At 37.1% G+C, this 15,760-nt stretch overlaps 1 protein-coding gene across 1 annotated transcript; it reads right to left on the bottom strand.

Moving 5' to 3' along the window:
* Positions 1–981: 981 nt before the first annotated feature.
* On the bottom strand, positions 982–13,032 carry LOC115928026 (HMG box transcription factor BBX-like). The gene is made up of 7 exons (XM_030994552.1): positions 12,726–13,032; positions 11,327–11,514; positions 10,252–10,397; positions 7,444–7,551; positions 5,733–5,889; positions 2,154–3,281; positions 982–1,268 (listed from the first exon to the last, which is right to left on the bottom strand). Exons 1-6 carry the CDS (start codon positions 13,026–13,028, stop codon positions 3,203–3,205), a joined length of 981 nt encoding a protein of 326 aa, XP_030850412.1. The 5' UTR covers positions 13,029–13,032; the 3' UTR covers positions 982–1,268; positions 2,154–3,202.
* Between the last annotated feature and the right edge of the window lie 2,728 nt (positions 13,033–15,760).

Raw genomic sequence — 15,760 nt, 5'->3', positions numbered from 1 at the left:
ATAAACAACAATGACAAATTGAGATTGTGGTTTTATGAAAATACATCAATACATAACCACATTATAGCCCTCATTCACTGTAACATGATGGGGGACTTATCTTTACACCAGCCAAAACAAAACACATGTCCTATCCATAGCAGGTCTGTGTATCCGATTGCTTTGGAGCCTTTGTTGCATATAAAGCTAACTTATTTTTGTATTCCTGCTTTAAAAACCAATCATTTAAAAACATAAAATGGTTTTACTGTGCCACTGTCGTTTTTGTTACTAATTAATGTTCAACTTTTAAAGCCCCTTTTCATAAGATTCAAAGCACATGAAACAAAAATACCAACAAAAACAAAGAAAGAAATAAAACAGTATCATATAAACCTTTACATTATTTACAAATAAAGAGGTATATTACTTAATAGAAAAGATATATTTTCAGACACTTCTTGAATGCTGTGAGAGTATTGGAAATCCTTTAATACAAGGAGTAAAAAGTTCCAGGTTTTGAGGGCAATAATTGAGGCTTTGTTTACAGTGTCATGTTTGAGTGAGGCTCAACTGCGGCATTCACTTTCATGTCCTTACCATTGTATATTACTCACAACAAAATTGTACGGTGGAAACTCATTATAACAAGGCCCTTGGGACCAAGGAAATTACCTTGTTATATCAGGAATATTATTATATCAGGGTAAAAAAACAAAAGAATATACAGAGCTGGGACTAGCAAAATCACCTTGTTATAACAGATACCTGTGTGTTGGCTCAATACCGGTGTGTTGGCTCAGTCAGTAGAGCGTCCACCTCACAACCGGGAGGTCGTGGGTTCGAACCTCGGCCGCGTCATACCAAAAGGCGTTAAAAGACAGGAGTAGCTGCTACCTTGTTTGGCGTTCCAACAATAAGGGATATAGCAACGTCGATCTGGCACTACTCAGTGGCTGCCGGGCCCACGATCAATTAGGCAAAAAGAATTTCCATTTTCGGTTTAATAAAATTTGGAGTGGACTTTAAAAGATTATTATTATTATTATTATTATTATTATTATTAAGACATCAGAGCTCTTTATACTGAGGTGTAATTTATCCATTCCAGTGCTTCTCATTTGTCACAACAAAAACGAGAGGACATGAGTGTCTTTGAGGAATCAATCATTTTGTCTTCAGATGCAACATTCATCAGGCTTCCAATGGTTTGGAAGGTTTCAAAGAACTACTAGCAGATGATAACATACCGGTATTTGATTGGCTATCTACTAGTCTTCCCGTAAGGCCTAAAAAAAAAAATTGATGACTTGGCGTAACGGGTCACTGAAAATTAGGGTAGGTAGGGCGATTTTTTTTTTTTTTTTTTTTTTTTTTTTTGTTGCTTATATTTGCATACATGAAATTAGCCATTTATACACATACATACATACAGTGGCGTAGATAGGTCCTCAGACCTTGGGGATGATCTGATGAGAGGGGTAGACCACAATATGTTCAAATAACTCCACGCACACACACACACACACATGGACACACACACTGTGTGAGCAAAGTGAGCAAGAAATTGTTGAAATCTTGATCACCTTGGGACCTGGGGGATGCATACATACACCTGCCCCCCCCCCCCCCTGCATACATACATGTACATGTACATACACCCTCATGCACATAAAATGCAAACATACGAACGCATTAATAGGTTTCCATCAGACCCCAGCCTGAGATATCTCAGACACTGTCTTCAACATGATAAACAGGTGAATATGTAGGTTTAGAAGGGGCTGTTCACAAATATTAGTATTTTCACAATGTATTGACTAGCATTTTTATAACTTGTCTAGAGGTTAACATGTTAACATGTTAACATGTATCCAAAATCTTGAAGAATGAGGGTTGAAAAGAGTAGCCAATTACAACTTGTGAAAATATTTACAATTGTGAATGGCTCTGTAATAACAAACAGTTAAAAAATGTCTCCAGTATTTCAGAATCCTTTATCAAAAAAACAAACAAACAAAAAATCAACAACAACAAAAAAAAAATTAAAAAAAAAATTAAAAAATCAAAAAATTAAAAAAAAAAAAAAAAAAAAAAAAGCGTAGGGTCGGCGATAAAAATAGGGTCGGGCGGGTTACGCCAAGTCATCAATTTTTTTTTTTTAGGCCTAAGACTGATCTTTACTCCAGTTGGAAACCACACAAACTATAATAAAGCATCTGCACCTGATCTCCACATCTGTGTTGTTTTCATAATCTTACAGCGTGAACCTGGGCAGAATCTTTTCACCGTGACAATGACGCTGTCATTGTGACGTTGAATTAGGAGACTGTGACATTGACGCTGTCATTGTGACGTTGGGTCAGGAGACTGTGACATTCACGCTGTCATTGTGACGTTGGGTTAGGAGACTGTGACATTGACGCTGTCATTGTTACGTTGGGTCAGGAGACTGTGACATTGACGCTGTCATTGTTACGTTGGGTCAGGAGACTGTGACATTGACGCTGTCATTGTTACGTTGGGTTAGGAGACTGTGACATTGACGCTGTCATTGTTACGTTGGGTTAGGAGACTGTGACAGTGACGCTGTCATTGTGACGTTGAGTCAGGAGACTGTGACATTGACGCTGTCATTGTGACGTTGTGCTAGGAGACTGTGACAGTGACGCTGTCATTGTGACGTTGAGTTAGGAGACTGTGACATTGACGCTGTCATTGTTACGTTGGGTTAGGAGACTGTGACATTGACGCTGTCATTGTTACGTTGGGTCAGGAGACTGTGACATTGACGCTGTCATTGTTACGTTGGGTTAGGAGACTGTGACATTGACGCTGTCATTGTTACGTTGGGTTAGGAGACTGTGACAGTGACGCTGTCATTGTGACGTTGAGTCAGGAGACTGTGACATTGACGCTGTCATTGTGACGTTCAGTCAGGAGACTGTGACATTGACGCTGTCATTGTGACGTTGAGTTAGGAGACTGTGACATTGACGCTGTCATTGTGACGTTGAGTTAGGAGACTGTGACATTGACGCTGTCATTGTGACGTTGAGTCAGGAGACTGTGACATTGACGCTGTCATTGTTACGTTGAGTCAGGAGACTGTGACATTGACGCTGTCATTGTGACGTTGAGCTAGGAGACTGTGACAGTGATGCTGTCATTGTGACGTTGAGTTAGGAGACTGTGACAGTGATGCTGTCATTGTGACGTTGAGTTAGGAGACTGTGACTGCCGAAAGACAGAGGTTGGGTCTCTCAATGTGAGAACCAGGAGTACATGTTGTGCTTGCAGAGCTGTAGCAAAACAAATAAAAAATTGAACAAAATTTTCAGTGTGACAAAATATTTTTTTCAATACCTTCCATATGATTTACATACTCCTTTCTATTACTTGCAAGTATTGAATGGTTTTCAATGGGACACAACACAGCATAAAGAGTTGCAAGCAATGAATTTTTGGAGTGAAAGCAAGATTTGTCTTGTTTTGAGTTGATAAGTTGATTTATCTAGACAGTTCAAAATTGCATGTACATGTATAATTCTATTGTGATTTTTACTGCTATAATAGGTAGCAAGATAAATCACTGCATAGTTGAAATGAATTGCTTTGAGAGCCTTTAGTTCATTATTTACAATATTTCTGGAAAATGTCATTCAAATATCTGCATGTACAGTACATTGCAAACTACAGTGGGAATAAGCCAAGGTAAACTACAAAACAAGAATCATTTACTGTTTAAAAAACAGTTTCTGCATGTACCGTTTTTTAAGAAGCTCCTTTGTAAAATACTCTGGACTTCCTTCTTTTCAAGAAACAAACTGTAAAAGAATCTTTCAGATAGCGGATTGTGTACTCCAAAAAGCACCCTTAATATTTGATTTCAAAGATGTTTTAGCTAAATGTCTCCTCCTAACTATCCTGGGTTAGTAAATAAAATGTGTTTATTGATCTTAAACGATCCCATTTTCAGCAGAATTTGGAAGAGTCAGGGTACAAATTATGTTGCATTGCCTGTCAAGGAGATTCTCATGCAAAAAGTTGAAATCTCCTCAGGCAAAATTTGGAATAAAGTGTACATTACGTGCTTTTATACAGATTTGTCAAAAATAAGAATTTAAAGTCCATAAAAGTAGGAATCAATCCTCAAAAATATAATTGTGAGTGAACTTCCCAGGGAATAAATCATCTAAGCTTGTTTTCAAAGACCAAAGCATTAAGCAGATAGGATGCAGTTAACCACAGCATTTCTTACATTATTATAGGTTATAAGATAATGACTTGGATCCTAATCAAATGATTGGTTGAAAGCATACACGTGACCAGGCATTTATTTTTGCCTAACGCGTAATTTGGATAATGACCAGTCATTATCCAATTCTAATAACCAGTCATTATCCAAATGATGTTATAAATCATCATTTTATAAAACAAATAAAACCTAATCTTATAAAACAAATAATACACAGCATTTTGTTCGAGCATAAGTCAAATTACCCACACTTGATACCTTCAAAACAGTCGAAACACCCTTGGCTATCACCTCAGGCATGTTAGACTGTTCAAAAGGTACCTTGTGTGGGTAATTCTTACTAATGCCCACACTGCAGTGCATTATTTTGTATAATAATACACTTCACAATTCTGCACATTATAATACAGAGCTAACTGAATATGCATTGGACCTTTGTTGGGCACAATTGCCACCCATAAACACATTACAAACACATGGTACTTGATTGCTGTGTGTTACGGCGTCATATCTGAACGAGCCTCAAGGTGACCTTTACCTGCATGGTTTGAGCTCCATGGAAGCGACCTCCGCAAGGTCAGATAGGGTGAAGGGTTGGGGGTCACTCTTTGACCTCTTGACATTAGATCCTATTACTATGTCATATCTGAACGAGCCTCAAGGTGACCTTTACCTGCATGGTTTGAGCTCCATGGAAGCGACCTCTGCAAGGTCAGATATGGTGAAGGGTTGGGGGTCACTCTTTGACCTCTTGACATTAGATCCTATTACTATGTCATATCTGAACGGGCATCAAGGTGACCTTTACCTGCATGGTTTGAGCTCCATGGAAGCGACCTCTGCAAGGTCAGACAGGGTGAAGGGTTGGGGGTCACTCTTTGACCTCTTGACATTAGACCCTATTACTACATGTATGTCATATCTGAACGAGCCTCAAGGTGACCTTTACCTGCATGGTTTGAGCTCCATGGAAGCGACCTCTGCAAGGTCAGACAGGGTGAAGGGTTGGGGGTCACTCTTTGACCTCTTGACATTAGACCCTATTACTATGTCATATCTGAACGAGCCTCAAGGTGACCTTTACCTGCATGGTTTGAGCTCCATGGAAGCGACCTCTGCAAGGTCAGATAGGGTGAAGGGTTGGGGGTCACTCTTTGACCTCTTGACATTAGATCCTATTACTATGTCATATCTTAACGGGCATCAAGGTGACCTTTACCTGCATGGTTTGAGCTCCATGGAAGCGACCTCTGCAAGGTCAGACAGGGTGAAGGGTTGGGGGTCACTCTTTGACCTCTTGACATTAGACCCTATTACTACATGTATGTCATATCTGAACGAGCCTCAAGGTGACCTTTACCTGCATGGTTTGAGCTCCATGGAAGCGACCTCTGCAAGGTCAGATAGGGTGAAGGGTTGGGGGTCACTCTTTGACCTCTTGACATTAGACCCTATTACTATGTCATATCTGAACGAGCCTCAAGGTGACCTTTACCTGCATGGTTTGAGCTCCATGGAAGCGACCTCTGCAAGGTCAGATAGGGTGAAGGGTTGGGGGTCACTCTTTGACCTCTTGACCTTAGATCCTATTACTATGTCATCTGTGTGAGCTGATGGTGATGACTGCATTGGGCCGGTAGTGCTGAGAGAATCTACGAGAAAGAAAAAATAACCTCTTCTTAGAAACTTTATTCATTTGAGGATGATTAACGATGATGTGGGATACTAGTTATGCACGGAAGGATCCTATACTTAGCTTAAAGGTCATGTACAGTTTGGGTGGGCACTAAAATACTGTTCATCAGATTTCTTTACCTTAAAGGCATTGTTTAACAATGTCAAATCTGAGATGCACAGCCCTACGTGTTAATATCAGGGTGTGGGATATGGTGTAATATTGAAGCCCTAAAAAAAAACATGCTTCAAAATTATCAAGAAGTCCCTCAAAAAAGTAAAAATCTGTGAGTGACCGGTTTTACCATACTCGTTTTCCCCAATAGACTGTAGTGTTATGAAATCCGTTTGGCAACATTTTTTAGCAGAACTTGACCTTTTAAGAATACAAACCTTTAGTTGGAAGGAGATCGTAAGAGAAAAATTGATGACTTTACTAAATGATGATAATAATGTCAATGATAATGATAAAGCTAAGTAGTTGTTTCCCTTTTTAACAGAACTCAACCTTTTCAGGATACAGACCTTTAGTTGGAAGGAGATCGTAAGACAGAAATTGATGAGTTTAGTAAATGATGATAATGATGTTAATGATAATGATAAAGCTAATAATTGTTTCCCTTTTTAACAGAACTCAACCTTTTCAGGATACAGACCTTTAGTTGGAAGGAGATCGTAAGAAAGAAATTGATGAGTTTAGTAAATGATGATAATGATAAAGCTAAGTAGTTGTTTCCCTTTTTAACAGAACTCAACCTTTTCAGGATACAGACCTTTAGTTGGAAGGAGATCGTAAGACAGAAATTGATGAGTTTAGTAAATGATGATAATGATGTTAATGATAATGATAAAGCTAATAATTGTTTCCCTTTTTAACAGAACTCAACCTTTTCAGGATACAGACCTTTAGTTGGAAGGAGATCGTAAGACAGAAATTGATGAGTTTAGTAAATGATGATAATGATGTTAATGATAATGATAAAGCTAATAATTGTTTCCCTTTTTAACAGAACTCAACCTTTTCAGGATACAGACCTTTAGTTGGAAGGAGATCGTAAGAAAGAAATTGATGAGTTTAGTAAATGATGATAATGATAAAGCTAAGTAGTTGTTTCCCTTTTTAACAGAACTCAACCTTTTCAGGATACAGACCTTTAGTTGGAAGGAGATCGTAAGACAGAAATTGATGAGTTTAGTAAATGATGATAATGATGTTAATGATAATGATAAAGCTAATAATTGTTTCCCTTTTTAACAGAACTCAACCTTTTCAGGATACAGACCTTTAGTTGGAAGGAGATCGTAAGAAAGAAATTGATGAGTTTAGTAAATGATGATAATGATAAAGCTAAGTAGTTGTTTCCCTTTTTAACAGAACTCAACCTTTTCAGGATACAGACCTTTAGTTGGAAGGAGATCGTAAGACAGAAATTGATGAGTTTAGTAAATGATGATAATGATGTCAATGATAATGATAAAGCCAAGTAATTTTTTCCCTTTTTAGCAGAACTCGACCTTTTCAGGATACAAACCTTTAGTTGGAAGGAGGTGCATGATGGATGATTTCCTTGCCTTTCTCTTCCCGCTACCGCTGATGGTCATCTCAGTGGAAGACAACGACCTCATCACTTTACTCTTTCCTTCAAATCAAAACAAACATAACTCTAAAAAGTGAGATTTACATACATTACACACTTGACAATCCAAATATATTGAGATCTCGGGTTGTTTCAAAAAGATCCTAAGTTGGACTTAATGATTATGGAAAGCCGTTAGCATCATTGAAAATATTCGTAAAAGTTATTTTATAAGGCATAAAATGTTGATTCAAATCATTTATATTTTCTATTATCAAGGAGGTTTCATGTTCTGGATGTGGAATTTATAAAAAGTCAAAAATACTTGAATTTCTGCTTTTGAATATATATTTCATTTTAAGACTCCAATGGCTGTCCATAATTTTTAAGTCCAACTTAGAGTTAAGTTCTACTTAGGATCTTTGTGAAACACCCCCCTGGGGAGTGTTGGTGGTGGTGGTTATTTTACCTGTCTGCTAAGAAAGCATAAATGCTTTTAAGTAAGCAACCACATAGTCGACGGCTTTAGGTCCTCTCCGAGGGACCTGGTAATGAGGATTAATGCCTTACCAAAGGGCATTAGCGCATCACCTTGGTTTCAAACCCCGGGTCACCGAATTACAAGACCACTGCTCTACCGACTGAGCTATCGCGCCTCCTTTGTGTTTCACAAAGACTAAGATCAACTTAAGTTATGACTTGAACTATGGCAGGCCGCTGATGCCAATATTTCCTCTTAATCATTCCTGGCATTGGTTTCTCAAGGGACGTATGAATCGTGGTCACAAATCTACAAAATTTACATCTTTTGTTCATTATTGAATGAAAAGATATTATCTAAAGATCATTATTGAGAGACCAATGGTGAGTGAGAGCAACCAGTGGAATGAATGGCCTGCCATAATTCAAGTCCAACTTAAGTCGATCTTAGTCTTTGTGAAACACTCCCCTGTATAGAAAGGCAACTAAAGGAAGACAAGAAAAATGGTCTTTATAGGAAGCTAGTTTTTCATAAGCAGATTCCTTTAAACTATATTTCATTGGAAATCACGACGAATTAAAATGAAACAAAAATAAAATGTGGTCTTTATTGACAGATGGTCATTCTATACCAGGTTTGTTGTATAACAGAGTCTAGTAGATGTGGGTAAACTGGGATTATCATAATTCATGCAAATCATATCATGAATATACATGGTTCCTTTTTTTGGTCAAACACTTTGAACGACTGTTACAAGATTCAATTTAACACTGTTCGACTCAAAAACATCATGCAAGACTTTTGTGCACATTGTTGTCATCAGTGATCTGTAACAATATAAAAATACAGTCATCTAGGTTTGTTCAAATGTATTTCTTTATTAGCAGAGCTCTGTAAGCTCTGTAAGCTCTGTAATTATTAGGATCTCTGTCCAGTAGTGCCGTGTTTGTGCCATCGAACTGGATCGACCAAATCAATTGATTCATAATATATATATATATATAATATTTTTTCCTGTAACATGAGAGTAATTTTAATAGTCTCATACTATTAATTAAATGTAATGTTAACTGTTATTGTATAATTGATTTAAATGGGGGCACGCTACAAGAGTCCTATCTCGCATCCGGGGCAACGTGTCTGACACAGCCGGTTGTAGCAACTACTCCGAAGATCAAGATACATTAATCTTGATCTAAAGAGACACGAACGAACGATTATCAGAACAATTCTTGATCTATAGAGCAATGAAATAATAATAAGAAATATTTTTTTTGTAGTGCACATATCCACCGCGCTGGGTGTACAATACGCTAAAGTGTTCTCTAGCTAGGCTACCAATTTTGGTGCTCACAGCATTCACAGAATTCTCCTCTACCAGTACCAATTTATCACCTGAGTGGAGCACTGAAAATTAATATCTTGCTCTGCCAGTTTGAACCCTGGACCTTCAAATCTCAATTTGAAGTTTAATGACCTCAATAATTAAAGGATTATTATGTCATTTCTTTGGTAACAAAGTAATTTGTTTGCTGTATTTGCTGTTTTTGCTATTTTTTGCATGTTTCACGCTGTATATCATCTTATGTCAAGGCCTTCTTGCCCACCTTTTATTATTGTTACGTCCTTCACCATTAAAGCCAGGGTAATTATGCTGCATTATTGTAGATCGCTTTATAGAGACTTCTGATAAAGTAAGTGTCAGGCACTATATAAGCAAGGATAATTATTATTATTCAATCAAATGTTAGTTTTATTTATGGGAACCTATAATCTGCAAGCTGAGCTTTTTAATAGGTTCCTCACATTTCACACTGTATAACCTACTATTCAATACAATTAATTTTGATGTCTTTTCAAAGAATTAATTATATAATGTGACACTTTTAGTATATTTCATATTATGTTCTAATCTTGTCAATTATGTGAATTCTTTTTTGTGAAATGTGAAACAAATAAATTTGAACTTGAACTTGAACCATAGCATGAAGCATACCCTGAGTTAATTGCTTACTCCTCTCTTTGATATACTTAGCATTCATGTAAATGTCTGATGTCTTCTTATATTTCAAGCCGGTTTTGACTAGAGGTTAAACGGAATTGGAGATATCTGTGATGTTACAACATTATTTTAAACTATATTTTATTGGAAATCACAATGAATTTAAATGAAACAAAAATAAAATGTGGTCTTTATTGACATGTGGTCTTCCTATACAAGTGTTCACTAAAGTAGGTTTGACTCTTTAACAGAGTTTAGAACATGTGGGTTAATTACTTACCCCTCTCTTTGATAAACTTAGCATTTTTGTAGATGTCTGATGTCTTCTTAGACTTCAAGCCAGAGTTCTTCTTTGTTCTGAATTGTTCTGGAGCATACTGAGGCAGCGTGGCTAGTCTGGCTTCAACGTTGATCTCACCATAGTCACTGTTATGATAAGAGAATAGACGCAGATATATAAGAAATCATTCTAATCATCATCACTACCATCATCATCATCATCACCACCATCATCACCACCACCATCATCATCATCATCACTATCATCACCAACACCATCATCATCATCCTCATCATCATCACCACCACCATCACCACCATCATCATCATCATCACCATCATCATCATCATCTTCATATCATCACCATCATCTTCATCATCATCATCATCATCATCATCATCATCATCACCACCACCACCACCACCACCATCCTCACCATCATCATCAAACACATTCCTTTAATTCATGGTTGCATATTAAATTCTATAAAAATAATAACATTAAGCCAATAAATAGCCAGATAAAATGTATATATCGAGGGGTTAGTGACACAAAGACAAAAACTCCATTTTGCCCATGTTGAGAAAAAGTGGTTTATGTGTCACTGGGCACTTGGGCATCAAGGAGTTAAGTCTATTTTTCACTAGCCATTGACTTCAATGGGGTGTTCGGTGGAGTTAAGTCTTTGTGTTTCCTGGAAAGCCCACATTTTTCCTAAACATTTTGATATCAAATACTCATTTTGGCACAATATGGAGTTACGTCTTTGTGTCACTGAACCCTCAATATTATCTTATACTGGTGAGGTTATCCTAGTCTGCAAGCCAAACCCTAATTTGAAACTTCATCAAAAAATCATTGTGCCTTGAGAGAAGCCTATCCCAGATACCTACTGTTTGTGTGTCAGGAGCAGCGATAGTACATGGCCTATGGTAGTCTTATAGTGCAGACCCTCTTTTACGACCGACCAGGGTTTGTGCCTGCAAACTAAGGTTATCCCTAGATAAAAGAATATTACTGAGCTGAAAAGAATAGACTACATGTATATTCGTTTGGTGTGTGAGATACTACTTACAAGTCTGAGCATGTAAGACTAGATCCACTGTTTGTTCTTTTCCTTGGCCTTCTAGTCTTTTTCCCATCCTCAGGTTGGAATACTTCATCCTCAGCATCGCTGAAACCACTCATTCCCTCGTTACTATGACGCCAAGCTTTCTTGCAGTTGAATGGTCTCTCAGGCCGTTGCAATGACTCCAGCATTCCCTGGGAAATGAAAAGAAAAAAAATATTCATCTGAACAGGATTCAGTTGTGAAAGAAATTTAAATGAACTTGTGCATGATCATTAACAAATGCAACATTAAGCATTATAAAATGGGTTTAAGAATGTACTGCATGTCTGTTTACGAGGCCACTGCTCCCGCAATCGTCTGTGTACACACATTATTTGTTATGCAAGTTGCAAGTTTACAGTGTTATCGCCTTGCTAAGAATCGATAGTAGACCCACAAATACATGGGTTTTCGTTCATGACGTTATCGGCCCTATTCAGGTATTCACAATGGCACAACATACCATAGTGAATACCTTCATGTGCCACATTGCCATAACGCACTCACACCTGTGTATTATTTGTATACCGGTAATAGCACTTTTATTATCTTGTTTCTCTATTTTAACACTTTGTCCGCTTTGGTGAGAGCAAAAAGTGGCATGAACGGCCTGCCATATTTAAAGTCGATCTTAGTCTTTGTGAAAATTCCCATACCAGGGTGGTGTTTCATAAAGCTGTTCGTAAAGTTACGCATGACTTCATGAATGACTTATATATGAAAAGCAAAATGGGATGCTCAATCGTTATTAACTGCATCAACTAAAGTTTAACTGTGCAGATGTAGACTAACATTCTTATAATAACATTCATTTTTTAATGCAAAGTATATTTCTTTGCCATAATTTAATTGAGGTTATTGGAAATATAGTCACACAAGCATCAGGAAAAAATGTTAGCGTCCTATCTGGCATTTCATATGCAAGTCGTTTCTAAAGTCATGCGTAACTGTACGAACAGTTTTATGAAACACCCCCATAGCTTAAAGATATAGTTGAGTTCTGGTCATGCGATTACAGGTTGATCATTTATCATATGTATTGATGTGTACTGCAAGGTTCTGGAATCGTCAAAATTATAAGAAATTTGGCCCAGTCTAGTTAGGTACAGTTATAAGCACTGTACACAGAAAAATGTATATGGGACTAAACAAACATATGGCATAAAAATCTGTCCCGATTTTACGTTGTTACATGCCATATTTAGAATATTAAGGCATTTGAAGAGCTTTTCAAGGAACATTTTTAATCTGATGTTCTTCCACACTTGCATATAAAAATGGAAACGCTCACAACTTATTTGTCTCCTCTTCCCAGAACTCAACGTTCTCTTTAAGGTTAGCTTTAACTCTAAACCATCAGTACCTGATCAACAAGCTTGCGATAAAGTTGACCCTTGCATGACCTCCTAGACTTTCTCTGTCCTGAAGACTTTGATTCCTCACCATCGGTCAAGCAACTCTCCTTCTCCTTCTCGCCATCCTCCTCCTTCTCTCCATCTTTTCTCGGACTCTCTGTCTTGAGCGCACCCTTTAAAGCACCAGGCCAGCTAAGAGATAAAGCTTTACTAGAATCATTGCTCTTCAAGACCTTCTTCTTCTTCTTCTTCTTTTTCTTGGAGCTCTTCTCACTTTTCCTCTTTTTGTTATTCATCTTTATTTTGGTCATTCCTTCCTCCTTCTCTTCCTCCTTCTCTTCCTCCTTCTCCTCGTCTTTTGCCTCCCCCTTCTCCTCCCCCTCCTCCTTCTCCCCCTCCTCCCCCTTCTCATTCCTGAAACCCATTTGCATAGTCTTCTCATCTTCAGCCTTTATATCAGTCCTGTTATTCACGGATCCATTCGATCTGTCCGATGTTGGTTTGCCAGAGGTAATCCTGACGTGCATCTTACTGTTGAGAGGGATTGTATTATTATTGATAATAGAGGCTTCCATTGCATTGTCCTTTGAGAAGATGCTTGTATGCTTCACAGGGATTGTCTGATTGCAGAGGTTTATCGAATCAGACGTATCAGAGTTGTATTCTGGTTTCATGGCAGATTGATCGGAGCACATCTAGAAAATAAAAAGATATCACAGTTTTACCTTTGCAATCTTACAAATCTATGTTTCCCTTTACTGTATTGGGCTATTTTGAGCTCCCCAAAGATGTCGGCCCTCGAATGTCCGATGTACACAAAATTTAGCAGTTTGTAGATATTCACGTAAGGAACAAGTTGATACAATTATTTTTTTCCAAATAAGCAAATTCTTGTTGTTAGAGCCTAATTAATTATGCAAAATGCTAATGTTATGCATTTTACAGAAAACTCTACATTTTTGTCTTTAGACTTGTGAAGAATCTTAAAATTGTATTGAATAAATGTTTCTTTATTTCAAATTCATGGAGTTTCGTTATTTTTGCATAAATTTTTGTGTAAATTTGCATAAATTATGATCATTATTTTTTTTAAAGTATGTTTAGTACTGTAAGCGAAGCCAAAAACAATAATTTCACCCTCTTTTTCACTGTAGAATAACATTTCTCCCATCTGCATATCACTGCTCATGTCTGAAGAAAAATAGTTTGAAATTCATCATTTTATTTTCTTATGTACCGGTATGTTATTGTTTTTTATTTCTTATTATATCTATTGTTTTATTTCTAATGTATTCTTTTGTTTTGGAATACATCAAGTTACTTTGAGAAACATATCAAAGCAATACGTTATCAATTCATATCTCCCACTTACAAAAAAATACATCTAAGCCTGTATTCCCATTTTGGCTTGTATATGAATATATAAATTATAGCACTTTTTGATGACATGCCCATACTAATTGATATGTAACACCTAATACAGGTACACAATTTCGACGAAAATGGTATCAAAATGTGTGTAAGACTTGAGGGGAAAAAGTCATGAAACAACAATTTAAAATTCCAAGTGATTGCAGCACAATCCAAGGGTTAACCCCCCCCCAAAAAAAAAAAATAATAATAATAATAAAAAAATAAATAAATAAAAACAATCACAAAACAAAACAGTTTCCCTCTAGCATATCCAATTAACAAAGAAAACTAAACTCTGAGAATATGTGTCTAAATACACCTACCACCCCCTCCCTTTCCAAAGAAAAAAAAATGAGAAGAGGTAATACACAAAACAATACATAACAAATTTTGACACTGGTTTATAGCCTGCAAAGTACTTGATATTTTCAACACACACTTTCCATAGACTCTAGCGAAAGATATCTTGAGTTTAGCATTCTACAAGTTAAACTGGAGTTGAGAGACCCCCTCATTTGTGCCAGCAGTGGCAGTTGCCATCAGTGACCTATTACAAGTCAGAAATATGCTTCAAACTAACTTTGAAAAATAAAACAAATATTTAGACTCAAACCATGAGAGCCAACTAACCTCTGCAAACTGGAATAATTTTGATTTAATGCTGTCATCATCTTCTTCTTCTTCTTCATCATTAGCTGCTGGCTCAGAATTACTTCTACGCACTGTCTTGTGTTGGTCATGAGAGGGAGCTAGACGTTTTTTGCCAGTGTCTTGCTGGCCTGCTAGTAATAGAAGACTTAAACCTCCCATCTGAGATGGATCTGAAAGAAAAATAAAGGTTTTAAATATAATGGATCAACTTTGAGAGAAGGATAAACCATATCTGATATAAGATGGCTAGTAAAGGGGGGGGGGGGGTTGTGATCCAGATGTTCTCTCCATAATTCTCTTCACCTAGTGTAGAATAAATCAGAGTCCAAACCCAACAAAGAGACGTTTCAATTACTACTAAACAGCTAGCTTCCCAAAAGATACAAACCAGTTAACTTATCCATAGTTTCTAATTTGCTCATTTATCAAGAGTCATTAAACTGCTACTTTACCATTAGTCACTAAATAGCTGCTAGTTTACTACTAATAGTTATTTACCCCTGATTGACTGATAATAACTAATCTATTGATTGACCACCAGTTACTAACTACTAGTTTACCAATAGTTACTAACATGCTAGTTTACCAATAGTTACTAACCTGCTAGCTTACCAATGGTGACTATCCTGCCCGTTTACCAATGGTTACTAACCTGCCAGTTTAACAATGCTTACTAACCTGCCAGTTTACCAATAGTTACTAACTTGCTGGTTTACCAATAGTTACTAACCTGCCAGTTTAACAATGCTTACTAACCTGCCAGTTTACCAATAGTTACTAACTTGCTGGTTTACCAATAGTTACTAACCTGCTTGCTTACCAATAGTTACTAATCTGCCAGTTTACCAATGGTTACTAACCTGCTAGTTTACCAATAGTTACTAACCTGCTAGTTTACCAATAGTTACTAACCTGCTAGTTTACCAATAGTTACTAATCTGCCAGTTTACCAATGGTTACTAACCTGCTAGTTTACCAA

This window comes from Strongylocentrotus purpuratus, unplaced genomic scaffold (genome assembly GCF_000002235.5).
Source record: "Strongylocentrotus purpuratus isolate Spur 01 unplaced genomic scaffold, Spur_5.0 spur5_contig_851, whole genome shotgun sequence".
In the NCBI taxonomy this organism is placed as follows: Eukaryota; Metazoa; Echinodermata; class Echinoidea; order Camarodonta; family Strongylocentrotidae; genus Strongylocentrotus; species Strongylocentrotus purpuratus.
The sequence above is the reverse complement of the archived record's forward strand: the minus strand, read 5'-3'. Positions and strand labels throughout refer to the sequence as shown.

Coding starts and splice junctions, on each gene's coding strand:
- LOC115928026 (XM_030994552.1), bottom strand. CDS start 13,028: ATGACCAAAATAAAGATGAATAACAAAAAGAGGAAAAGTGAGAAGAGC. Junction 11,515..12,725: donor ATCGCAAGCTTGTTGATCAG/GTACTGATGGTT, acceptor TTCATTTCCCAG/GGAATGCTGGAGTCATTGCA. Junction 10,398..11,326: donor AGTCTTACATGCTCAGACTT/GTAAGTAGTATC, acceptor TTATCATAACAG/TGACTATGGTGAGATCAACG.